Source organism: Betta splendens, chromosome 22, assembly GCF_900634795.4.
Source record: "Betta splendens chromosome 22, fBetSpl5.4, whole genome shotgun sequence".
Lineage (NCBI taxonomy): Eukaryota > Metazoa > Chordata > Actinopteri > Anabantiformes > Osphronemidae > Betta > Betta splendens.
This window is the reverse complement of record NC_040900.2, coordinates 13,591,508-13,619,311: the sequence shown is the minus strand read 5'-3', so window position 1 is coordinate 13,619,311 and position 27,804 is coordinate 13,591,508. Positions and strand designations below refer to the sequence as shown.

General features: G+C 42.7%; 2 protein-coding genes across 9 annotated transcripts in view; one reads left to right on the top strand and one right to left on the bottom strand.

The window, feature by feature from the left end:
• Window positions 1-203: 203 nt before the first annotated feature.
• Window positions 204-11,905, bottom strand: LOC114848152 (F-box only protein 33-like). Its single transcript, XM_029138412.2, is given in 8 exon segments — window positions 204-1,246; window positions 8,015-8,276; window positions 8,573-8,870; window positions 9,078-9,286; window positions 9,385-9,545; window positions 10,036-10,146; window positions 11,394-11,425; window positions 11,427-11,905. Coding segments are annotated over 8 exon segments (1,527 nt in total). The 5' UTR covers window positions 11,838-11,905; the 3' UTR covers window positions 204-1,203.
• LOC114848151 (up-regulator of cell proliferation-like) overlaps window positions 11,736-27,804 on the top strand; it is a 38,344-nt gene continuing 22,275 nt past the window's right edge. For 2 of the 8 annotated variants that reach the window (XM_055505644.1, XM_055505643.1), the window contains exons 1-3: window positions 11,926-12,063; window positions 13,079-13,195; window positions 14,416-14,519. The gene's annotated coding sequence lies outside the window, so the exon portion shown is untranslated. Of the gene's footprint in view, window positions 11,875-11,925; window positions 12,064-13,078; window positions 13,196-14,415; window positions 14,520-14,645; window positions 27,779-27,804 lie in introns of those variants that run through there. The other 6 variants (XM_041069101.2, XM_041069099.2, XR_003784365.3 and 3 more) reach the window with 5 other exon arrangements.

Below are 27,804 nucleotides of genomic sequence, written 5' to 3'. Positions count from 1 at the left end.
TTTAGAATCATTGTAGGTGTTGAGAACAAGCCCAGTAAATTAAGGTCACAGTGGTTAATGACACTTTAAAGTATAATTGGATTTAAACAGGAGAAGGTCTGAACACATGGTAAACTTCAGGAGGTGTTGTAAATTATTGTAAGGCCAGATCATCAGTGAAACGGTCACACATGTAAAGACTCAAATAAACATCAGAGGCAAAGTGTTTTTAATGCTTTTATTCACTGACTAAAAGAAGAGAAGCATTCATTCAACATTTCTTCAAATCAACATTTGGTAGGTTGACCCTGTATGTGTACACCACCTGTCAGTTAACATGGTTATAAATGGAGGTTTCTAATGCTCCCCCCCATTTCGCCACAACAGAACCATGGATCAACACTGTTCTTTCAGCTTGTGAGGACTATTTTCCAGCAGACTCATCCAATAAACAACTGAGGAGATCTCATGCCAGAATTTTATGATTGGAGTCTTAAATTCATCAGTTCAAGGGTGCACAGGTAAAGTGGGGCAGAAGGCTTAGGACTAGAAATCAGCAAGACCGCTCATAAATCTTCCTGTTTGTTTGTGGAGCCACAGCCATTAGATTTGAAACATACAGTCCCAATTCAGGCCAGTTAAAAGCATTGTACAAGTCAGATTTAAAAATTGCAGAACGGTACAGAAACCACATGTGGTCTGTGTGTGTGTGTTCTGGCTGGAGTCTGGTTCCCTGCATCCAAACACAAGATAAAACCCACTGCTGTGTGCTCACTTTACCCAACACAACCAAACGGGAACATAATGATCGGAATATTCAACATCAAGTATGGCAAAACTATTTCTGAAAAACAAAAACAACCACACACACAATAACACAGCGTCGGATTTACAAAGTCTGTGATTTTATAATATACTTCATGTTCATAAATTGAACCCGGACGTGTTGCATAAGAGAATACCACGCTAATGCATCGCTGATACCTATACAAATATGCACTGTGTGACTTTATATATCTATTTATATAGTTTTTATTTCTTCCTCTATGGTTTTCTAAAGATGCAGCCAGGTGCCGTCAGCACTGCTTGTGCCCCTTTGTGGCCACTAGTAAGACTGCTGTTATTGCAAACTGTCCTGATTTTAAACAAATGCACAACATTCGTACCACGATAAAACTGGGGCCGTCTCGCCAGTCTCACAGAGACCCAAGTGTGAGCCCGTCGTCACCGCTGCTGTCGCTGGGCTGGCTGGCCAGAATCAAAAGATCTTAAAAGTAAAACAATAAGATTTCACAACTCATTATAAGGCCAAGTATTTTCATTTGCAAGTTCTTAGTTCACGTCGTTCTTTCTACTGCAAGACAGTGAGAAAAAAAAAAAAGAAAAAAAAAAAACTAAAATAAAATTACATATAAAAACAGAAAGAAAAGAAGAGCGTGGATTATATGCATTCCTCTTGCATAGTTGTGAGACTGGCCTGGGCAGCAGGCCTGCCTGCCTGGCTAATAAGGACATTTGGCTCTGCAGACTTGACAAGGACATTGTTTCATCAGCTGATGGAAATGAAGATAGGTTTTGACACAGAGCATGGACTTTCTACACCCATCTCTAAGGCTGTGCACCACAGCTACGCTGAGTCTGACCAGGTAACACTTTCGGTGCCATTTTGTTGTTTCGTCTCTGAAAAAGTTTGTTTTTGTGCCAGCTATGGCTGAAACTGAAGTCTGAAGAATCAAACATCCTCTCAGTGTGGCTATTACAGAACCTCCCCTTCCCCAGGATTGAAACCAGCATCAAACACATCAATCTGTTACATGGGACTGATTTTATATCAGTGCAACGCACATCCAGTGTTTTCACCTCAAAGTAACAGACACATTAATTGATGGTAACTGGAGTCTTCACATTCCTGGCTAAGCTCACCGTCTGGCATGGGAGTAGTCTATAGTCTTAGCAAAATAAAACAGGAAGTGCGTGTTTTCACACACTATGAAGAAACCCTGTCTGTCTCATCCAGATGAAGGTGTTTTAGTACTGGAATGTCTGAACTCATCTTTTGCAGCGATCGTCTACTTTCCAACACATTGCAAACGTCCTGAGAATCAACATTAGAAAGCAACAAGCTGGCATCCAGCTGGAGCAGTGACTCACATGGAAATGAAATGTTTGATGTGGCTCCAAGCCAGTGTTTTGACTGACACAGATCTCACGTTGTCTGATGCTTTGGTAGTAATAGAACATACAACGGTCACACCTCTGTGCATGTCAGTCGCTCTAATATTGCCTGTTACGTGTCAGACTCAACTCTTTGTCAATAGGTCTGAACAGACACTCCTATCCAGATCCCTGTGTGTATACAGTCCCATGATCATGACAGTCCAAGGCTGTGTTCAGACGCATGCACAAACCTTCTTGCCCTTCGGAATGCAGTGAGGTGCTGCAGTAGCCAATCATTTGCATGGATTTCAAGTCATTGTGTGTAGGCAGGCAGGCAGGCAGGCAGGCAGGCAAACATCAGTCTGAACACATCCTTTATAAGCTGTCAAAGCCAGCGGTCTTAGATGGACTATTAGAGGTCAGCTCTAAGGGTTCAACATTACCCACAAGGCCACAGGGCCCTTACTATCTATTAGTATTTCTCTATGCATATAAAAAGGAGCACTGGAAAAAACAAAAAGAAATGAAACTAAGGAGAAAGGGTTGCAGCAAAATAGTGACTGCTGGATAACGGACATCCCACGTTCCTTCCCGAGCATCATTAAAAGCTCTGATGGCTGAGTGCCAATACATCCTCTGTATAAATAGTACAGTTTATGAATGTGCTGTATCCACAAGCCCCAAAACGTCCCAACATGCAGACTAAGCTTCTCTAACTGTGCTGTGTTGTTCTATAGCTGGCAGCTTGTTTGGATCAATGAAACCAAATTATTTAATAGCAAGTGCCTGCATTTAGCACAGTTGGAGTGGAGCACTTTCACTTGTGACCTGTTGTGTACCAGACACAAAACATTGGCCTTTAAATGGCCTGAAGGTGTCGAAGCCTTCTCAGAGCAGCCCGTGTTCAACAACCACCTCCAAACATCATTACACCTCCACTCTGCTCAGACCGGCTGCTTTTCTGGTGCGATGCGTGTACACTCGTTTTCTGCATCCAGTCCCTTAAAAGTAAAAAAAATATAATACAAATAACATTTGTGTGTCCAGAGAAAGACTAATGCAGACACTTCGGCCACAAAGTAAGACCTTTTGCTAGCCACGTGCCTCGAGTGACTTCGCCCCATGTGGAATGTCCTACTTGTAACAGATCTCTAGCAGCAAATCACTTCACCGCGCCAAAGGCCCGGGCCCGAAGCCGTCCCATCGGATCTGAGCTCAGCCACAGGTTCACAGGCCACACAACATATCACACAGGCACACTGACCTCTGTCCTGCAGCTACAATCTGCCACAACTTAGCTGTTGGAAGCATCTGATAGAGTGACTCAACCAAACCTCTCGTTCTCCTCTCTGTTAGTCTTACATTTTTACATTCACTCCTCACAGTGAAACAACGAGGGACATCATCGTCACACGTCCTGGGTGAAATCCTACGTCTTCGACCACTAAACAGCGTTGACTGAGCTTTTATAAGTTTCCGTTTTGTTCACATTTCACTGGGCCCAGCATAGTGTAGTGTGTAGTTTAACACGACCAGAGCCTGGACACACAAAAACACACTGCTAGTAGTCAGTAGAAGAGACCAGGAGCACAGAAATAAAGTAAGATCAGACATAGCGCACTAGGAGGATGTGCAGAGTAAAGAATACGGTCTCCTGCCATGTGCGTCCGCGGGCACTTCAGATAGACTTGTGTCTGGCTTGAGTTTGTTCCACTGTGGTCTTTGGCAGCATAAAACACACCGAGAGAGGAGAACAGATCCAGTGACTCCTAATATTCACACGTGTGAGCTGGAAGCCTGAGCTATTGTTATTGTCCCTCCTCCTCCACTTGAAAACCGATTGTACCCTGAGAACGAGCCATTTCTGTCCCTGTTTCCTGCTGCAGTAGAAGTGACACGACATGAGCACAGCCCTCCTTAAATACACAACACCAACCTCACACACACGCACACACGCTAGTAAGAGTACGACGGCTGTACAGGTAGCAACACAAACACATTCACCAACTGATTCACACAGTTCTACTAGATACACTTCACATAAAATGTGACGCAGGAAATACAGGCACCATTCAGGAGAAATAAAACGTGCTGACGCTCAGCTACTGTAGCTCATAACCTAACTACCACAGTTCATCACACAACACCAAGCTAAGGGGAGGAGGCTGAGAAGAAGTGAAAACCGTCGGCGCTTTCAGGCACAAGATTGTTCAGCATCCATTGACCGACACGGGAATCGAGTTCAAAGCCTTGTGCCAGGCTGTGACTGTGCTCGTCCCCCGGCACGTCAACCCTGTGAGTTAAAGCAGTGGAGTACCTGCACTGCTCGCAGAACCTCGCCTCGCCTTTTCTCTTCCTGCCATCTTCACTCAAATTAGGTGCGTTTTGGTGAAGACAGTTAGCAGAAGCACTAGGAAGGAAGGCATCGAGCTATTGTGCCTTTCAGCTGTTATGTGCGTCTGTTCTACCCTTCTTCCTCTCAGGTTTGTGGTTCCTGTGAAACCTACAATAAAAAGGTACTTTTTACACTATTATAACTGCAATTTCCATTCTTGAGTGACATCTATTCGTTTCCAGGTGGCCACACCTTTGCAAAAGCCTCAACCATTATTCTGGGCAGAAACACTGCTGGAAGAGCTGAACTTAAGCTCCCAAAAATTGAACAGCTGACCTCAGGTGTCGAGGAAATTAAAATCAACACACTTGAAAAGACAGGAAACTGAGGAGGAAGCAGACAGGGCGGGGGTGAAAAGGTCTGTAAAAATCAGTTTGTTAAAATCTGCTTGTAAAAATCTATATACTCTGTGAAGATGATGAAGTACTTTGCTCTACTATCAAACTGCTGCAATTTTTCTTTCATTACACAATAAACACAAACAAAGTGGAGCTCTAAAAAGAAAAAGGTGTGAAGAAAAATCACAGGAAATGGAAGATAAGATAAAACCAACATGTTTGGGTCTGATAATGTTATGTTGGTATCGCTTTCCCCTCAGTGTGAAGGTACAGCTCTATATACACAGTCACAGACAGCCTTAAATCAAACTCTTGATACCAAAGTGCATGTATCCTGAGATATGGACCAAGATCAAAGAGATTTTCATGGCTAAACCATCAAGGTCCCTTAACACATAAGCAAATATTTGGTAAAAGGACCAGTTCATTCTGAACCAAGCAAAGTGCTGGCACGCTATAACACTTGCTCCATATCAGTCCACGGGGGAAGAATACTCAGTCAACCATGTAAACTATAGACCTTGACATGGACCTTCACAGCTGGCAAAGCCATTTACCTCATCCAGCCTAGATGAAACCATTCACTGATAAAAAGGTGACCTACAGTTAAAATCCAACCTCCGCTGAGGGAATTCCTCAAAAAAGGACGAAAGTGAGCAGCAGACAGAGCATCAGATGGGACCATACTGGGGTCTAGTTATCAACTGGTGATGCTCTTCATTAATCCTGTCTGGAGCACAGTATAGTTTGCACACAATGTTTGGCCCGAAAGCTGAAATTCTTCCACAGGCTGAACAACAACCATGTTCATCTTAAAAGTTAGAATCAAAGCGTAAAGGAGGCCACGCTTCCCTTACCCTCCTATAATCAAGACAAGGTCGGCTGTGCTGGACAGAATCACTTCAGCCCACAAATTGACTACATTCAGTTCAGACATTAACTGGGTCCAGCCGGTTGTCAAACCACAACATAGATTTTACAGCTTGGTAGCCACCGTCACCCACAGCGGTCTTTATAGATAGAAATCATGCAATATGCAGAGTCATTTTGCCATTCTGTAATCTTCATCAACCTTAATCTTTGAAAACCAATGTATGATTAGGTTAGCTCACCCTCCAGCCATGGTGGAGTGAGGCTTATCAGATGGCAAAAAAAAAACAAAACATCAGTAAGATCACCCAGAAAACAAGAGACTGTGTACAAGGCAACTGTGACTCCGGAGGAAAAAAGGAAATAAAATCCTCACATTAAATGATTGTTTTACACATCCAACACAACATCAACCACCACTGTTCTGTAATAGTGATGTTAAAAGCCTACCTGAGACCGACAGAAGAACTATTTGCCACATTATAACCCGACCTTGATGTGCTGTAGACGCTACCCCCCGCGGCCATCAGTGGGACCCACGACGTCAGCCCCAACTGGCGACATTTATGTTCCTGTGGCAAATGAGTCTACAGAGTAGGCCTTCAATAAAAAAAAACACAACTGGCCAACACATTTCCAGAATGTTAGTCAATTTACATTCAGTGCATTCTTTTCTGTTCCCCGTTTCAAATCATGAAATATTCTCCAACACCACCGAGGAGGGTTCTACTTACAGTACTGCTGGTATGACTTCAAACCTAGGTTGAGTATTTGTCACCTTCGGAAGCAGTGTGTACAGAATACTGGTGTTTTAACTTGGCCTCACAGAGAACACAAAGTAGGGCGCGGAAAACACAAAAATATGGCATTAATGGAATGAAAACCTATCGATCTACTGAAAATGATACAACCCCTCACATCAACGGATGCAATGATGACCTGACATTTTACCACGAAAATGCTTTGAAACCAGTTACACCAGTCAGGGGATTCTGGCGGCTAGGAGAGCGAAGGCAGCTATATTCATCTCGAATATAGAAAGATTCACAAGCAGCTCACAACAGCACAGTAAGGATGCGTGTCGTGCTGCGACGGCTTGAATGTTACAGTTTGGCTCTGAATGTCAGTCGGAAGACGAGGCTCCCCGTTTAGTCGACTGGTGAGCAGGGTGGGAGGGGTGTTGGCAGCATGTTTGTAACAATAATCTCCGTGATATCATCTGTAGGGATGACGAACCCTTTGGCTTTCACATGCCACTCGTTTAAGAATGATCCGAGTCATGGCACAGACACGGCTGTTGCTGAAAACTGCATTGAAACTGACTTGCACCAGCCACGGTCAGCCATGCTGCAGTGGAGATTCCCACCCTGCTGGCAAGCTCTCAGACTAGTGGACAAGTGCACAAAGTGCTTGTTACAGAGCAACAGAAGAAGCAGCTATGGTTGTCTTCAACAGGAAGTGATAGATCAGTTGCAGAGCAAAGGTTATGTTAGAAGAAAGAAAAATTCTCTTCACAATTGAAAATAATAACTTGTGTTCTAACCCATATTCCCCATAGACCCGTTGCTCAACCTGCCTGCCTGTTCTAGCTGTGAGCAGGATAATAATATACAGCTGTACTGAAATACACAGAAAGCCTATACAGGCAGGGAAAGAACCACCACACAATACAAAATAATACACAGAGCAGAAGAGATGGAAAACACCCCTCAAACAAAATCCAAAAGAAAAGTTTGATTATATAGATGCCCTGGAGGTTAATAAGGTGAAAGAGAGATGCTGAGCTCTGAATAGTTGCTGTGGGCAAGACCAGACCAGACCAGACCAGACCATGCCAGGCATGAGGGTTATAAAGCAGCTGGAGTAGCAGGAGTGCTCATTGTAACAGACGACTTAAAAGCTACCATGATTTGACTGATTGCAGAAATCACAAAATCAATCATTTTCCCAGTTTGATTAGAGATTTGGAGAAAATTTGACTATGTATTTAGAAAAGGAAGGTGAATGGATTCCTTCAAGCAAAGCACAAAAATAGGAAAACTGATGTAAAGGTTGGATTTGATTGCATTCTAAAACCCCCATGAAAGGAAGACAAAGTAAAAATAAAATAAAAACCAGCTTGCATCAGTTGACATGAATTTAATGTTATATATAAATAGGCTACTCTTTCACTCAATTCTGATTTTGGCCAGGTTTGGAGGTTGGCGTCACCTTGGACCTGGTGGGTCTGACCTGGTCTGGACACAGCTGTGTTGTGTTTGCATTCCCTGCCTACATGCCCATGCTGAAGACGTGAAGCTCGCGGTGGAAGTGCTGAGTTGGTTCAGGCAGAACCAGGCTGGAATCCAGACAAGGGTGCCAGACTCGGCCCAGGCTCAGAGAAACCTCCATGACAAGGTTATGGACTGGGTCGCCTTCCATGCATATTGACTGGTCTGGGTCGAAGTCGATGCTCTCCTCCGAAACGGTCAGGACTTTGAGACTGGAACCTCGCAGTCGAGAAATGGCCACCAGGTTGTGGGACCACACAGTGTAACCTAGAGGGAGAGGAGAATGAGGGAGGTTGACCGATACCAAGGAGAAACAATATGCTGTTAACTGCTACAGTCAATACATTGTTGGGTAAAAATATGAAACAATTACAAATGCAAAAATATGAAATATCTGAACAATCATTCAGACGTTAGCTGAAAACCTATAAACCTTTTTAATTACAGAAATATCAAATTTTCCTCTATGTGGGGCAGATAAAAGTAAATATAACAATAACTGAGTCTAAACCCAGCACAAACTAAGATTCTCTTAGATCTACAAAACAACAAGCTGAACTCACCATGTATCACAAGTACGGCCAGCTGAGTACATCTCCATGCCAACAGAACCAAGGGGTCTTCATTGCGATTGACACTAAGGTCGGGCAAGTCCTGGTCATCCCTCAGAAGCAGGAAATGAGTCAGTGTTTTGTTGTACTGTTGAGAGATGAGCTCCACTATAGAATCGGTCACCAGTGTGCTGTAACTGTCTAGCTGGAGGCGCTCCAATGGAAGGCTAGGCTTTAGGACCCTGAGGAGCTCTGTGCTGCCCACCTCCAGAGCCATGATGTAAACTCGCAGGTTAGCGCTTCTACGAACCTAGGAGGATCAGGTAAACGGGATTGATGCATCAGTGTATTTCAACATTTACCATCAGACTGAAGAGTCCAGTTCCATTACTCAACCTCCAGATACTGTCACTTAGCATTTCAATATTTCAAGGTTAATGACGCTTCTCAGTCTATTATTAGACATAAAATAAATTAGACCTACAAAACAAACAATCCCATACAGGTGCTGCCTTACCAGTGTCTTCCAGTCGTCCTCTGTAGCCGTCCCTTCTAATGGTTTGAACTCCAGGGCGGCGCCATTCAGAAGCAGAGAGAGGCGATGCAGTGGAGTTCGGTGTGGAGATGCCAGCAGGCCACAAAGCTCAGATGTCAAGTCAGAGAAATCCAAAGCCAGAGAATGAAGGTTAGAGAGACGGTCCAACTCTGATGGTGAGATGAGGGGACCTACGACAAGTCAACAGTGTTGATAGGGGTTTACAACACACTACCAGAAATGTACTCTGTGTGCACCAAGCTTGTGCTGAAATCACACTAGTACATACCCAGCTGGTGGTCCAGTAAACTCAGGTGCTGCAGGGTCTCAGCTGAAGGATTGGATAGACAAGCTAAGGAGCAGGGAGTCACCAGACCCAGCATGAAGCTACAAGACAAATACCTAAGCTGCCTGCTGTTAGACAGAAACTCCATGAACAACTGCTGGATTCTGCAAAAGAATAAATAAAAATAAAATTGCAATTAGGTCAGAGAAAAACTTGCATCTGTCCACTACACAGAATGTCAACGTGTTCAATTTGCTAATTACTTTGCAGGCAAAAGCCAAAATACTGGACTAATGCAAAAACATGGCTGATTTTGATGATGTAACTCTCAGTGTGTAAACACATCTTTCTTTTTCAGAGGATGTGACCCACAGCATCTGCGCCTTATCAAAATAGGCTGAATTATAGAAAAGGGTTATTGATGAAAAACTATGGTGACATTTGTGCACCAAACTCAACAAAGTCAAATAAACATCAGTTTTTTGCAAATAAATTTCACCCCTGAATCAAAGATTTCCCACTACAACTATGACCACAATGATGCCGTTTTTAAACAGCACTACACAACAGACACATGGGAACGTTATTCTGTTGCCTTGAAATCAATGAATTAGTAGCATAGTACCACAGAAATAGATGGTCATGTACGCTTACTCGTTGATCTTTTTGTCTCCCTGGTGAATTTGATGCAGGTTAGAGCTGTCTAATAATCCCTCCTGCTGTAGAATACACGTGTCTCCGTACAGACTCAGCTTTTTCAGGTTTCTAGAGAGCGAAGAGAGAGAATGTTAGGAACACAAGAGGGAAACAAAAAGCACCAAACACTAGATTGATCTCTTCTTTCTGCAAGTTGCATATTTGTTTATTAAAACACACTTTAGCATATAAAACAGGGGTTTACCTATTAGGCACACCGCAGCCATGCTAGGCAACCAACTCTTTACTGGTTCTTTATATTTATAATTGGTTTCTACTGCACTGCTGTCTAGAGACAACCTGTACCATTCAAGCAAACTGAAGTTCATTACTGCAAATACAACTTGTTGATGCTTTTGGGAACATGCAGTCTTGTTTGCATGCGTCGCGTCTGCGAGTAACGTACAGTAGAAATGTGTGCAATAATAACATGAAAACTGTCTAATTCATGTGTACAAAGAAAAAAAACACACATGTGCAGGCTAATAATGATGCACTGCAGTCCAATATCCTGGTTACAGCTCCTTAATCAATCCCACTTGTTGTAGGATTAGCATAGTTTTGTTCAGAAAATGCTCAATTAAAAGGATCTACACGATACAGATATGGGCTGCATGGATCTAGATTAATTTTGCTCCAAGACTACAAAGAGCTGTAGAAGAACGAGTAGAAAATGCCAGAAAAAGTAAGAGTAAAAGTGACATTAAGGGGAAACTTTTCCACACCTGACCACGATTGAAGCTGCTACGTTTTTGAGTATGCTATGCGTCATTGGGTGTATTCTTTACGTGCTGGAGCATGGCAGTGATGGGACATGTAATAAGCTAAAACATACGCAGCAAACGTCTGTGTCAGTGCTGATATCAGCGGGTTACAGCCAACAAAGCCATCTGCAGCCATCGCCAGCGCTGCATTGTATGTGCTCGTATGAGAAAACCAGTGGAACATGCTAAACAGATCTGGCAACAAAGAAAGGACCTGGCACTGAAGCCCACACGCTATCTGACCCACTATCATTCAAATCATATTGTTGTAGGCTCAGTGCTTAAAAAAAACATGTTAAAACGCACAAAAGGCATAATGGATACGTAAAGGCAGCCTTAACTGGCAGCTCCGCCGCAAAGACGTGACCCGATTACGTAACTCGTAATGTCAGGGTTTGTTTATAGCTAACTAAGCTAGCTGGCTAACCGCTAGCTTCCTGCGACACACTAAACAGTGACATATAAACACAAATACGTGGCATCGTGCGAATTACTAAAAGACAATAATTCACTTGTTAACACCTCGCGTTTAATCTGGGGCGAATATGTTACCTGTTATGTCGGATGCTGGTGAACACGCACAAACACCTGGTCCAAATAGGTGGCCATGGCGTCTCTCCATCGCTCCGACAGCTGCGGGTCGCTCTCAGGACCCGGAACCTGGTCCATTCTGGTGTTCGACGAGTCGTTGTTCAGAGGGCTAAGGTAGCTTCCCACCGGTGCCAGTTCCAGCTGCAGCTCCCGCACGAAAGACCCGAACTTCCGCATGAGAAACTCCAGCTTCGGGGTGTCCTCGGAGCTGGAACCGCCGCCGTTACAGCCGCCGCCGATCCGCAGCTTGAGCTCGGTCCACAGTGCGGGGTAGAAGAGACACTCCCTCCATCGCGAACAAACGGCCGAGGCCCGGAGTTTGTCTCGGTCGGAGAGAAAGGAGAAAATGTGCACGATGAGCTCGCTGGGAAGAGCCATGGCCCCGACAACCCCGCACAGAGCCATGGCGAGCTGAGAACGACGCTGTCCGAAAACCAACCAGGTATAAAATAAACGTTACAAACCGTTGTTGAAAACCAGCGCGGCTGCAGCAGCGAGTAACGGCGACGCTCGATTCCTTCGGCGAAAACAAACCGTTTTATCAGCTCTGCCTTCCAATAGTATTGGGCCGTACCACTGTTTCTGACTGGGTGCACGGGAAACAGACCCACCAGCTTGAAGATCGCAAACGGTTTGTCACAGGACACGTTTTATTATTCTTGTTTGTTAAAATACATTTTGTAGTCCAGGTATGTCAGTGCTTCAGTGCTATTTTCATCGGACGTTAAATCATTTGTGACCGCATCGCAGCGTTGTCAAGCGAATGGTTTAGTCCCATAGAGCTGTTATTTTTGCTATACCACCGCTCTCCGCTGGGTGGCGATGTTTCCACGCAGCAACGACTCGCCAACACGTGATCTTTATTTTGAAATTGGGTTGCGCCGCCGTTACCACCCAGACACCCCGCCCCTTCAAACCCCACTCCAAGAGATTACAGACAGTAATGATTAGAAAACCAATGCTGCTTCACAGCATTCACAGTGATAATAATAGTAAAATAGACCCTGCACAGTCTCACTGTTTCTCCTGTTTCTTGTTACATCTGCTCCTGCCCCTGTCTAGTGACAGGAGAGGGGGGTCACAGACTCTTCTCTGTGACAGTAATCAGAGAATCCAACCTGGTCACACTTCACAGGTCTTAACAGTCTCTACCTCCACTTCCTCAATCAGAACATGTCAGGGACCTGCTCTGTACCGTCCAAAAGCTACGATCACGTACTTGGTTGAGCTACAGGTGGTTTGCATTACTTATGGTAATAAAGTAGTGGATTCCTGTGCTCTTCCTCTTTTATCATTTCTAAAACTCTCCATGAGGGCTATTGTGTGACTATATTACCGTGATACAATGTATATCGTAGATGGAACATTTTTCAGCGATTTGAGCAAAAAGCAAAGCATGATATGCTGTAGGGCTTAAAGCAGAGGAACAGCAAGACTACAACTACAGCACACCCTCCCATCTATGATAAATTATTTTTAGAACAGCAAAAATTGGGTTGTGTTGACAGTGATGGTGGGTTTTTCATTCAGTCCTACTTATCATCACAACACAGTAGAATGACTTTGACTAAACCTTTGATGAAGTACTTGTGTTGTTTTCATGACCATTTCACCCACTGACACTTTAATGCTGTCTCTGCTTCCAGGTCCAGTGCAGCAGTGTGGCTCAGGCCTGTAGGAGCGGTGTGACACCTGTCTACCGCAGAACGTGGACGTGACCAAAGTGATGGCGATGTGGCGATGTTGACAACAAGCAGCATAAGGTAGCGGTACTTATGATGTCTTGACGAGGGCTGAATGAAAATCAAGGACCTGAACGCACCCAGGGGAAATGCGACACAACACATAAAGCTAACAGCGAAAGAACAAACAAAAGGAAGTACCCTTTCAAAATAAAATGACAGGACATAAAGCTGCCGACATTACAAAAGTAGAGTTTTGCTGACTTTTTTAATATTAAACAGTGAATGTGCAGCACATATGAAAAAGTGACATCCATGGGTCAGCACTGATCAATACATGATGAACTAGGGCTCTCTGTCTGCATCAGAGAGGGTGGCGTTGTGTAATTTTATAATAAATTTACCATTATGTTTAATGCAAAAGTACATTCACAGGTTACATGACCTGAAGTACATTGTAGGGCTCGCAATTGAATAGTATTTGCCGCAAATCAAGCCCAGCTGGGCCCATTAAAAAAATAGAAGGAGAAAGTAATGTGTGTTATTTAATTAGAAAGAAAAACATAAATCATGAGTTAAGCTTAACACATGTACCATTTTATTCAAATTGCCAGCAACAGACTATAAACGAGGGGCATGGAAACATTTCAAAATAATAAAAAATATATTGAACGTCACCATAAGGTCCTAATATGCAAAATTTGCTTTTAGACAGACACACGCTGACATATTTTGCTGAGCAGTCTCCCACCATTTGCCTGTCAAACGTAGGCCTGGTGATTATCCTGGCCCCTCTGTGATGTGCTGAAGTGTCCTTGGGCAAGACTCTGAACCCCAGCAGCAGCTCTGCCACCAGAGTGTGAACTGTGAAGTGTGCGTGCGAATAGATGAATGAGAAACAGCGTCAAAGTGCTTTAAAAAGCAAGACATCCAAGGGCTAACGATGTAGGCAGAGTACGGGACATTTAAAGAAAACACTTGCCCTTTTTTTGCACACCAATGTTCAGTTCAATAGAAGGAGCAAACTTTTCATCTGTCCAGGCAGAAATACAAAGGAAATACTCTCAGTAGCTTCATGCTGCCCCAAACCTTGGTGTGTCTGCCACTCCATTAGTCTGAGTGTGTCTCAATAGACATTAATGAGGTCATGACTCAGTAACCTAATGCCTTTAGAAACAGTGACTAATAAGAAGTGAGCTATAATCAAGTAAAATGTTCCCATGGTTGAATGTCAATGCATGGGAGGGATGTGCCACAACTAAACCTGGTTATGAAGCTGTGTGTTTTGGTTTCACCTGCAGAGGTGGTGGCCGCCGGCGCGGTTCTCACTTCGAGACCGTAACGATGCCCAACACCTGCAGTAAAGATAAGTGCTCACCCAGCGTGATGGATCCGTGCTGTGAAGGTGAGAACAAAAGGTGGTTGGTTGTAAAAACGGCGCAAACTGAGTGACTGCTGAGGCACCAACCAAAGGGAAACTCCTTATTATTGTTGTCTGTGTGGCTTTACCACTCTGCCTCCTTTGTTACAGCATGCTAATCAGTGACATCCTTACAAAGTCTATCTGGGCGCTGTGATTGCTTGCAGGCGTGTTGTGTCTTCCTCTGAATACTCATCCGCTTCTTGGCTTTCACAGCACAGACGTCTGAAAGTCTGTCTGCTTCTCCCAGCCCTGCACCAACACGGGCACTATTTTTATAATGAAATGCCACAGAAAGCAACCTCCTGACAAGACGGGAAGCAAACCACAATGTCTGATTTCCTGAGTGTACTCTTTATTGATTCATGTACTCGTGTTACTAATGCACATGTTCAGCAATTTACGAATGTCATGTAATATATACATTAATTTACTGCTGAATCACTTGCTTTTACAACTGTCTGCATATCCACCATGGGGCACTAGGTGGCGGTAGAGCTCCATGACTCACAAAGCAAAATGATCTAGAGAGGGGGAAAATGAAATATTAATAACGAAGACAAATAAATAAAATCCAAACTAGAAATACAACCAGGACTAAAAACTACCATCATACACATAAATAGGAAAGATAGTCCAATTAAATGTAGCTTAAGTGTAGTCTGTACTGGAAACATAATGTCTTGTACTGCTTTAGTTCAAACTAAAAAACATTGTAATTAATTTGGTAAAAGTATGAATGTATAAATAACAAACAGAACAAATCAATTATCAATGATCCAAATGAATTTATATTTATTATATGTCAGCGGACGATTTATGTAATGGAACCGAACACAGGCTTAGGCAAGGACAGAATTTAGCGTGTACTGTATGTCAGCTCTTTAAATGTACTATAATAAAAAACTATTTGATATTTGGCAAAACCTGAAAAGCAAATGTTAGAGATGGCTAAGAGTGAGGAGGTCAGCAAGAATACAGGGAGGATGAAGAAGAAGAGCAGAGTAATACAGCACTGAAGGACACTGCAGGGCTGTGGCGAGAACGATGGTCGGCCTCTGTCAGGTTCTGGGGCAGTAGCAGCTGGGTTACAGGACTGTTAGCCTCAGCAACTGGGAGCTGGAGGATGTGGTGTAGAAGCTGGGCCAGCAGCCGGACGTCAAGCTGAGCACGGAACACAGTCCAGAATGAAGGATGCATTGTAAAATAGTGTGCTACTGATAATAATGAGGAGAGCTCCCTGAGTCTGATTAGGTACAAGACCCTTTACTGATAAATAAAAGGCTTTGAGTGTTTAGCATTTCATTTGGCCAATATTCCAAAGTAGAAAGTCAATCAAACATGAATTTGTGGCTTGTGAGACTTGCAATAGAAGGAGGTCTACTTGAGGAAATGAATTTGTGTTATTGAGCGGCTGTGATGCTGAGACGTATCAGTGTCCATGTGTGGGGCGTCCGTAGCCACAGCTGAGTGGTCCTCAGTGAGGCCACCTAGGAAACACTGCGTCAATACCAAGGAGGGCTGGTAACGTCAGCAACGCTGGATTTGTGTTCCGAGTCAGACGTCTGTGACGTATCTGAAGCAGCAAAGTTCGTATGTGTGGAAGCAGAAACTTCCTGTGTCGCCTGTCTTTTTTCCTTCAGGTGAGCGTTTGTTTTGCATCTGTCAGAAGCACCCTCGTAACCCCGTGCTCTATCTGTTTGTACCAGCTGATGTCAAATTTGAGATGCACAAATACAACTTCATCCATTATATCAACCTTCATGTAGCAGAAATTTCCTTCAAGCTTCCTCTGAATCATAAGGACTTGTGAGGTGGTGTAGTGGTGTTTCTGTGTAGAGTTTACATGTTCACTTTAATTCTCATATCACGTATCACGCAGCCAAAACAAATGAGTCTCATCTTTAAGATCTACTAAAATGACCAAACAGACCGTGAGCACTGGTATGAAAAGTGTGAATGTCTTGTATCTATATTAATATCAAACCTAAAACTAGAACTCCTGTGAAATGAACTTAAACTGAGTCCTGGCTTAGTCTTGGCAATAAACTCACAAGACATAAAGTCTTGGCATTCAGGATGTGGCATCAGTAGCACGGCAGACAGTCCAGGAGGAGTCTGAGCTCAAAGAGAGGTATTTATAGACAGGTGGTGATTGTTGAGTAATGAGGCAGAGGAGGAACCACGACCTGTGTGTGTTTTGGACATGTTACAGGAAGCGGGAGTTTTATTACTACGGCAGATGTTGATTTCAGCTGAATTGACCTACACCTTTTTGACTAATTCTTACAACACAAGGATTTGGTGTGAATGGATGTAAAAGATTATGAGACATTTTGACACCACACGAAGAATATAGATGGAAAGCGTTCACACCAGAGAGCCTAAGTAGAGAGTAATGGCTTATACTAGGATTGTCTTTCAAATGAGTGACTCCACAAACTTATGTACATACACACAATGTTCTGCTTAATGGTGACTGGCCCCAAAGAGTAAAGGCAGAACTTATTTATTGTTTTAGTTTATAGGTGTAAGAAGTACTTAGTAAATAGTAAATAGTAAAAGTAGCAAATCCACGATGTAGATTTACTGGTGGTAACAAAACCTAGAGGCTTAGTCGTTACACTACAAAGATATGAAAAATGACTGATTACACAGCAGGACATGCAGCGCTAACACAGCTCTTATCCTTTGAACAACAAAGGCTGCAGCATGTATCAGACGGCGGGTGGGAAGCAGACGGAAACGCGCCGCTCGCCTTTTCCTACTGTAGCCACCTCCCGAGTGAACGCTTCAGGTTGGACAGCTGTTCACAGAGTGGAGCAGATCTCAGAGCCCTGGTGAACCACTCAGAGCCTCTCTGTGTAATACGCAATTAGACTCCCCAAAGACAGAGAGAGCTGGAGAAACGAAAGTTATTATTTACGAATGATGCAAATTGTTCAAATTGTTACACTGTAGCATTTGAGGTAATTTAATTCACGTGTGCACGGGATCAAATGAGAGAGAAGTGAAGGATTCTGTTTGAAGCTGTGACAGACACCCAAAGGTTATAAAAATAAAAGACTAGATTATAATGTATTCAGATGCACATGAATAAAATATCACATATTTATGTGACTTCTATGCTCTATGGCCTTTCATCATCAAATATGATATTGACCTTCGTGGTTTATCGGGGGAAGAGAATTTACTGGGCCAATAAGCGAAGTGAAGGTTTGAGTGAGTGCGAGTGTCAGCAGGTTGTCAGACCCATCGTTCTCCTGAACGCACCACGATTGATTTTAGTATCTCATCAAAGTGCTGTGAATGTGTTGCTACTGGTGACGGGAGCATCACAACATTTTAATTATTATTCACGCCTTCATATTGATCTGAATGTAAAAGCAATATGCTTTGCCTCTTCACTGTCTCTCTACACAAGTTCAAGTTCAAGGTCTTTACATACGGCGTAATTAGTATATTTAACGTCAGACATTTAAAACATAAGCCACTTCTACAAAATCCTTTGATCCTGCGTTTTTGCTTGGCTTCCACATAACGTGTCACTACCTCGTTAAAGTAAATGCGTCTCCCTGTCAACTCTCCAAACTGGTGGGTTGAGTGTTCACAGTGCCAGGAATCTGAGTCGCTTTCTAGCTCGCTGTTCAAAGATCAAGCACACAGCAGTGTAGGCGTTCGTTATGATATCAGGTGATATCATTACACCGTGCACCGGTCCAGTCGGTCTGGGGACATGAAAATAGAGGGACGACCAGAGAAAGGAGGTTAGAGACGAATAACCCGTCTGCCCATACAACATGAAGCCTTTATTTATGATTGACAGGTCAGAGGACGACTTACTGTTGTTGCACCATGGGCACCGGGTTTCAGGATGGTCACTGATGTTCAATTTCTACCTCACCTGTGTGTTAGGGACAGAACACCTCCGAAGGTTTGATCCTCCAGTCGTCCCCACGTTTAACGTTTTAGAGCTTTGCACACACATTAAGACTAATAAATATATTTATTAAATTACTGATCATTTTACAGCTGGGTCGTCCTCATGAGATAAAGACTGGCAGCTGCTGCTGCCTTGGGGACAACGACAGTAATGATGATAGTCTGTCATTGGGTTTGGTGGCATTAATAATAATAATAATTGAAGTTTATTGATCCCACATTGGGGAAATGAATCTCTGCATTTTCCCCCATCCCCTGGGGGGAGTGCGACACCCCTGGAGCTGGTGTATGGTGTCTTGCTCAAAGACACACCTTTAATTAACAAATTAATTATTAATGTTGTTTTGTTGCTTGAGACACATTAACACTGCGCAGTGCCACACAAGGTGGACAGTAAAACACCCATAATGCATTGAGGCATAACTGCAGAAACAGCTGAGTGAGTCCATATATGGTAACATTCTGTGACTTTGCTGCAGAAGCACATGAACAAAGTCTTTTTCCGAGCAAACTGCTCTACAAACCCGCATTCAAGCGTTTATCTGCTGCGTCACATATTTGAAGCAGACTGCATTGTTTCACTGCTTGCATCGCTCACTCTATTGATCGTGTATATGTGCTGTATTTATGATATGAGTCTACGGGGAAATTCACACGCAGTATAACGAGGCTGTAAATGTCTGACAGTGTGAACAAATAAGCACAAATACAGTAGACGTTTTCACTATATGTGGGTTTTACAGCACGTTTCTTTGAATGCTGACGTGTAAAATAAAGCATTAACAAAGACCCTCAAAAATAAAGGTCACGTGGATGAAACAGAAGATGAAGTCAGTTGTCCGCAGCATCCAACCTTTCCCAACTGTCACTGTTGGAGGGTCCGGACAGCTGAGCTGAGGTTAAGCTGAGAGCATCTCCAGGTCATTTAGTTCTTATCCTCTTTAAGGTGGAAAACTTTCTCTGCCTCAGATATGGGATTTGTGGTGAGTGTCAGCATAAGCCTGTCTTAGAGCTTCTTTTGGATGGACGATAACATGAGAGCGGCTTCAAACCCAGAGGCTGAGGGAGTTGGGACAGACTGTCCCCCTTAGCCCTCCACTGCTTCTTGCGTCCCAAAATATTTGTTGACCGACATCAAAGTGAAGCTCAGGGGAAAGAATCAAGAGACGATAAATGATGTGTCAGCTGGTTTAGTGTTTCAGACCTGTTCCATCTGTGAGAATATGGCGCCACGTCGCTCCTTCGTTACGGGAGCTGTGACTGACAGGTGTTCAGTCTAGTTGAATGGATCAGTGCTCAAGCAGCTTTTACACCTTTATCTAAAGCTACGCTTTAGAATAATGTGTAACACAGGGCAGGTCGTCATTTGTTACAAGATGAATTTCAGTTTTGTCCAACAACATACTCTCAGCCCCAAATCTCATTTTGTACAAAGCCAGAGGAACCAAGTGTGTTCCAGTTGCGAATGAATTCATAGTCAGGCATAATTTAAAATCGAATCAGACTATTTACAGCTTTGCAAATTGACTGTAATGAACAAATGTGGCATGCTGCCATTTGGAAATGATGGTAGATGTTACTTCACACTACAGGCTGCATATTAACTGAGTCCATCAAGGACAAATAAAAATGTCATCGAGCGATTTTCTGCCCGTTGTTCAGATAAAACGTGTCCCATTTTTTATAATTCTAACCTTCTGCACTGGTTGTTTTGATTTCTGGCTGCTTCATTTTTCTCTCCATTCCACATTTTATTTTCTCTCCATCTGGTTTGTGACTCTGATTGCAAATTCTTTTTTATTGTTTGTGCACTACATGTAATTTGGCACAAGCCACAGTTATGCAATTACATTAGTCAGTGGTGTTGGCAGATTGGTGACTTTTTCTTCTTCTCAGTGGAACGAATTAAGAATTTAGTGAAAGATACTAAATAAATACTTGGAAGGTTTGCTGTATAAACTGTATCTACGCCATTTGCTGTAACATTGATCTTTATTATTGCTACTGCTTCATTGGTAATAAAAACCAACACAAAGTGGCTGGAACCTCATGAGCTCCCAGACACAAGCAGTCTCACGCACATAATATCATCCCTGGTGCCGTGTTTTGACGACGGTGGTGGATCGCATTGCCGTGACTCGTGATCGATCCCTTTCTCAGGCATAACTAGAAGATCTTTGCACCGAAGGGCTCACGCTTTCAGGCCTGTATGCGTCCCATGAATGTATCACTTACTATCCACCCACATTTCTGATACCGATGTGTACTCTGTGCACCATTTATGCAACACAACAATAACTAGAATCTCTTCCACTGTTTATTCCCACGTCACAGTAAGACACAAGAATCTTGCTCATCTGATTTACACAATGATTTGTAATGATGTGAATGCAGATGTCACTGTAGTCACTGTTCCTACTGAACCGGCAGACAGTTCATCAGTCCGTGTGACTGAAGCTCCTGCCACCTGTGCCCCAGCAGTGAACCCTCCTTCGCAGTCGGATCTAAATCTCATGTCTTTCTAATCCAAATAAGAATCAGTGGAGCCTGTTCAGTATTTCATACACACCACAGAGCGCGACCGGCTGCTAACTGCTCAGCGATGCCAGTGCCCTCGTGTGGAAACATTAGCATCAAGTCAGTCTTGAAGTAAAGCCAGTATAATTGGCAATATTTCCTTTTTAAAATTTGTACTTTCTGTCATCATCTATAGAAAATTCTTTAAATAAGAGTGTTAAACTCAACAGTCTGCTAATTTTATTTGTTTACTGTAAAGGTCATTCACGTTAAATTTCATGTGACATTTATGTTTTTCTACTAGTTTTGATGTAGCTACTCTCCTCCTCCCAGGACAACTCCAGACAGACTCATTTATTTTTCTTGGAGCAAAAATCAAATAAAATACCTTTTATGAAGACTCTCTGGCTGCATTAGAGTTTTAAATCAATCTTTGTGAAAACTCACAGGAAGCAGTGATTCAGAGGAGCCATCGCTCATCCTGCTGTGTGAGTGGGAGACAACGACCAATACACTGAGGCTTACTGGTGTCACCACACACATGCATGCACGCATGTACGAATGCACGCACACATTAATGCGATTGAGAGGAATTAAAGGCTTTGATTGGTTGCTTTATGACTGTCTGTAAAACAGTTGTAGTGTGTGTCTTCACTGCATTGTGTGTGTGTGTGTGTGTGTGTGTGTGTGTGTGTGTGTGTGTGTGTGTGTGTGTGTGTGTGTGTGTGTGTGTGTGTGTGTGTGTGTGAATGTGCAGGTGTCACTTGCGAGGCTCTAAAACACATAACATAAAGCCCAGATATTTATGGTACAGACAGAGATGACAATTTCATGTGTGTGATTGATATATGAAGATGAGGAGCAGATAAAGGAGGAAGAACAATGTGAAGAGAAGAACAGAAGGATGACAGCACAGCATGAAAAATATGTAACTTCAAGAGGTGAAGGAAGAGTAAAAAGTAAAAAGAGAAAGAAAGAAAGAAAGAAAGAAAGAAAGAAAGAAACAAAGAAACAAAGAAACAAAGAAACAAAGAAACAAAGATACACCTTAGGTAAACACATTCATAACTAAATAACTGCTGTGCTGTTAACTGTTAAATTAATATTAATACCTATAATAATGTTAAGGTGTGTTCATACAATCATACATAAATCGACTCATATACATACACTCATGCATATATATTATTTAGGGCTGGGCCTGTTATAATATATAATATTATATATATAGTATATAATATTGCGCGTGTTTTACGTGGACACAGTGTTGCCAGACATTTTTTTTAAACTATTATTTATACAATAGTTTTGACACAAGCAGCTTTAATGGCTTGTCTGTGAGTTTGACGCTACGTTTCAGGGATGGATTCAACCTGTTCCAAAAATGAATAAAGGAATTGTTTAATTGAAAAAATTAAGATCCTGCATTATTTCTTTAGGTTATCTGCACATAGAATAAGGGTGTTTTTAAATGTGCTGTGATTTTTAAAGTTGTTTTTACCTCATACGATAGTTTGGGTCAAAATATGCTAATTTTAAAGCAACAATACCATATTTCTTCATTTCCCATCTGGCAACAGTGTGTCAAAGTGGAGTTCGTGGAAACAAGTCATTCATGGCAAAGCTGAATCTGAATCAGCTGAATCACTGTAGTACTTTGAGTCTGAAGTATCACTTAAATGCAATACACACGGTTGATGCCAGCAAATCACCCACCTAAATAAACAATGGAAGGAGACTTCGGCAAACTATATTGTATGTAGCGTGTGGGAGAAGTATAAATAAAAGCAAGGCAAGCTAACAAATGCCATAGCTAAGTGGTTACCTACAAACTGCAAGTCAATTAGTGTTGGAAGATGTTTAATAAAAGGTCTAATAGAATTACAGTACAACAATACAACTTACAACCAAGTGTATGAACACGTCCATTTCCACAGCAAAATACAAACTACTGATGTCAGTGTGAATCAAGGCTTCATTGATTGTCATTGGAGCCTTTTGCTATTTGTTGTCTTTGTAGTTTATGTAAAATTTACCTTTTATGCAAATAATTGGATTCAGATGAAGAAATGCTTTGATTTACTGAATCCATGACATTCAGTTTTCCAACTATGTCAGAAAACTGAAATGTTGTAAATATTACAGAAAATACATAAAAACTAAAATACAGTCAAATCTATTCTCTATCTATTTCTCTTTGGTCACAAAAGCTAAAACAGTGGAGTTTAGACTGTTTGAATGACGTCAGTGTTAACTGTTTTGCAAAAGGGAAGAGAAAATGTGTCAATCCAATGAGAACGGGTTTACACATTTGCTACATGTGTCTGATGCACTGCTGGAATATTGATGATGAAAATAAGTGGAACCTAGTTATGCAAAACAGACTAATAAAAACTGTAATAGAATGGTGAACGAATGAAATAACGAAGGGCAGCACGTGTGAACCTCCTTCAAGACGCACCATATGGGGTTTATTTTATTTATTAGTGCATTTTCATGTATTCATTGATGTATCATTGTTTTGCATTAGAGAAGAGAGAGAGGCTTGCTTATGTATTAGAGAAGGCAGGATGTGTGTGTGTGTCTTATGAAAAGTCATTTAAGTGACATAGTCTGTGAAGCACAATGGAACATTGAGAGGCCATTGTCCTGTAAGAGGAATCATATGTTAAGTGACCAGTTTTAGTGCATGTTAGAAATCATATGTTGTGTGTCCTGAGTTTCAATATATATTCAGAGTCATATAGTCAGAAGGCATAAGCAGAGTATATAATCCTGTGTGTGTAGAGTTGGTCAGTCTCTGACTTGCTAAGGAGCGAGAGAAGTCATAGCTGCAGATATCTGCAACGGGCACAAACGTCCGGTAAAAGATGGAAAAAGGTAAAGAGAATAAAATACAAGGTGTGTGGTTAGAGTTCCGATAAAAAGGGTTGAAGTCCCGTCAAACGTTCTAGGTGTGACAACCGCAGGTCCGATGGGATTCTGTAAAAGCTAGATAAGGGTCTCTGGGGAAATTGAGGACCCCCTGAGATATCTGACTAGTATTTAAAATTGTTGATGGGTTAGAGATAAAATAAACTGTTGATGGGTTAAAGCAGCGGTCCCCAACCTTTTTGCACCACAGAAAAATATAAATAAAAAGGGCAATAACATAAATCCCGCCAATCCCATCTGTTCTACTGAGGGTTATCAACCTTTTCGGCTGAGAGCCCCTCAAGAGGACTCAGAGAAGGATTCTGGCAAGGAAGAGAAGTAGATCGTCATGGAACAGAGGAACACAATGTTTCCTTTCCTATCTAACAACAGAGCAAGTTGACACAAAGACTGAAGGTTTTAAGATCTTAGAATAAACGTTATCCTAGTACAAAGTAAAACTTGACTGTCCAAATATGGTGTTGTGGGGTATTTGTAGAGTGATTTTTTCTTTTAGCTAATATATTTATAGTCATAGTAGGGGGAATTTTAATGTGAAAATGCATGGTCCAAGGCTTCACATACAGCTCATCCAGAACATGAAATAAGGGAGCTATAAGCTCAGATCACTGAATCAAAACCTACCAGTTGAACTACAGTGGGAGTCATCCACTTCATTCCAACGTAACGTTGGAATGAAGTGACATTGACATATGTAGTGTGATCAATTGTCATGGAAGCCCCGCTGGCTGGAGAGGGTGTGATGTATATTTGTGTAACTCCCATTTGCTTAACACATGGTGCAATGTCTGGAGTATTGATTAAGAAAGTATACGGGGGGCGATTGAACTCTGCAGATGACTACAACAATGATCAGTGGTGGAGAATATAAGTTTTGTTAGAGAAGTTTAGAGAAGTGCAGTGGGTAGAACTAGCACCTCGACAAGGGCTTGGGTGTGATTCCCAGGGCGGACCGGGTGCCTTACTGTGTGGAGTTTGTATGTTCGCGTGGGTTCTTCCTCCTATGCTCCAAAAACGTTAGATTAATTGGTCACTCTAAATTGTGTGTGAATGGTTGTCTGTCTGTGTGTTGCCCTGTAAGTGTGTGTGTCCAGGGTGTACCCCGCCTCTCGCCTGTAGACAGCTGGAATAGGCTCCAGCAACTTCCACAGGAAACAAGCGGTAGAAGATGGATGGATGTAAGTTTGTGCGACAGAGCATCCACTAGTTCTAACCATCTAGCAGAACTGAGAAAATCCACATTAGCCTAGCGAGGATTTGATCTTTATGATTCTGGGAGTAAATGTCACTCGAACAAATCTCATGACTGTAATCCAAATTAATCTCATAGATCCACCAAAACCAACTAACATGTTTATCAATCTCACAGGGGCAGAATAGCACTAGACAATTTGGACAGTATTGATTACACCCAAGTTAGAGCCAAAGATATAGGTTGCAAGGCAGCAACATATGTGGACTCTAATTTGTAGTTAGATTGACTAATACTGCTAAAGAACAGGGCATGGGGACGGTTTAGCATGCGCCTCAGCCCATCCTAATTGATCACTGAACCAGCTTCCTTATATTCTGATGACACGTGCATGCTGGGACTCACCCACCAAGCAACACCTTGTACAAGTTAATTGTACAACTTCAGCTTCAATATTCCAATATCACCAATATCTAAAAAACAAAACTATAGTAGGACCTTTTACACCCTTTAAAAGACATGGCAATTATACTCGTATAGGAACATCACTTATTATACAATTAGGATCAGTTGACTTGGGTTAGCCAGAGTGTGATTGTACTGGTATTGTGGGGAACATCGACTTGTACTATGTTAAGATATGTGTGTTTAGGAGCCCCATTGGCCCTAATTGGCCCAGAAGGTAGGGCAGTCCCAGTAGGAATTTATTCTTCCCCCTTAGCAGCCCTCACCCAAAGAAGGTGCAGGTATGTGTTGTGCAGAGTGAGTCGAGAATTCTCATTTGATTTATCTGCAGTAAGTGCCACCTATATTGATGTCATTGGGGTGCCCAGAGGGGTGCCTGATAAGTTCAGACATGTTATTCGCGGAAAAGGGGGGAGTGTGTGCAATGTTTGGATACGTGCTGTACTTTCATTCCTAATACCACAGAATGGTCAGAACGGACCACTGTTGGGTCAATGTTGTCCACCCCAGGAGAACCAGAGGCAAACATTCCCCCCAGTGGGAGGGTCATCCCAAGAGAATGGAGCCCGAGGACCCACGGTCTTTACGGAGTCCACCAGGAGAAGCCCCCGTGCCAAGAGAGGGACTCACCCCTACAAGAGTCGTCAGAAGAAGAAATCACCCAGGCAGCGGATCCACGGAGAACAGACACCCCCACCACAACCATACCACATACAACACATAGACACACACCTACATTAACGGAGACATCCAGGAGCAGAACCGCTGGCCTCACCTCTAGGCCCCAGTGAAAGACCCTACCCTGCCCTAAATGTATATGTATGTGCTTAGGTATGAGGAACCCAGGAAGACTGCCAGTTCACCAAAGGGTCCAGCAGACAGAGCCATCTAAGCAAAGGCCCTAACCACTGGTCCCCCAGGGAGGCAGCCTCCAGAGTCTTGGATGAGTGTATATGACTAATGCAATTAAAACTTCCCAGTAGTCCCTCCAGCAGTAGGACTCCCCTTACAGACCTAAGTGGATGGGTGTTGGATATTGTAGTTGGGAAGCAAGGCACCAGGGTCTGCAAAGCCAGGTTCTCCCTCGCCCTGCTACCTATCCCACTATCACCCACCACCCCACAACAACAAAAAGGCAAGTCAGACCTAGGGACCATGGTACTACTATCTAGGGCATCACAAACAGTGCAGCCAGAACCACCCTCCCTCCTCTGTCACACTTGAACATTTTCTCATTCAAGCATGCTCATGCTGACCTGTGTGAACCACCTGTTTTATAACCATAACCATATCCCTATCAATTATTGTCTGTTTCAGCACCATGATACATCTAACCCTTATCATGACGATACCCGACTGGAGGAGTCCTAGTCATTTAGGAGGCCATCGTTCCTCCAAGATCCCATACATCACTTTGCTGTATGACACTTTAAAATCGAGGTCCAGGCCTTTAGGGAGGGACCAAACTTCCTAGGCTCTGTACCAGTCCATAAGCAGGCGCTGCTGGGTTTCATCCTTATCACAATGAGTCACAGGGCACTGCTTAGTTGAAACGTGACAGCTCCATGAGACCACAGCTCTGATTGTGAGTCTTCCCACGCTCCTTAACCAATGGGTGTCTCTGATCATTCAACATTTTTGTGGGTATGTGCTTGTACACAATATTTTCACTGTAGTTATATTTTACTACTGTGTTGTAAATGTCTTTGTTGGTGATTCAAGTCCAAGTAAAATGCCTGTGTTTGGCAATATAGTCTCAATAGAGCAGTTTGTAGTAGGAATTTTATGACACTTGGATAAGTCTCAGACCCAGGAGGAGTTATTAGAATTGGCAGTGGATACAATTTTTAACAAAAGTTATGAATAAGTTTGCTGCTAAGTCTATGGCGCTCCTCCATATTTGGTTCTTTTAAACAACAGCTCTCTTTTATCAATGTGTCAGGCCATGTCGCATCGTGTGTTCACCCTGCTGAACTGTCTGCTACTCCAACTCCAGGTACTCATTGCTTTTTGAATCTGCTCTGCATAGTTCTGATTTTTTAGTTTTTTTTCTAGCTCTGTAAGCCGTAATTTCCTTGTGGTTTCCTGGTAGCCATTCTCACCATTCTCAAGCAGATAATTGCATCTGTGTACAGTATTTTGCATTTGTTTGCGTTTTTGAATAAGCTTTTTTTTTTTTTCGTTGGGGAGAGTTTTGTTTTGGCTTTGGTCCTCAGCATT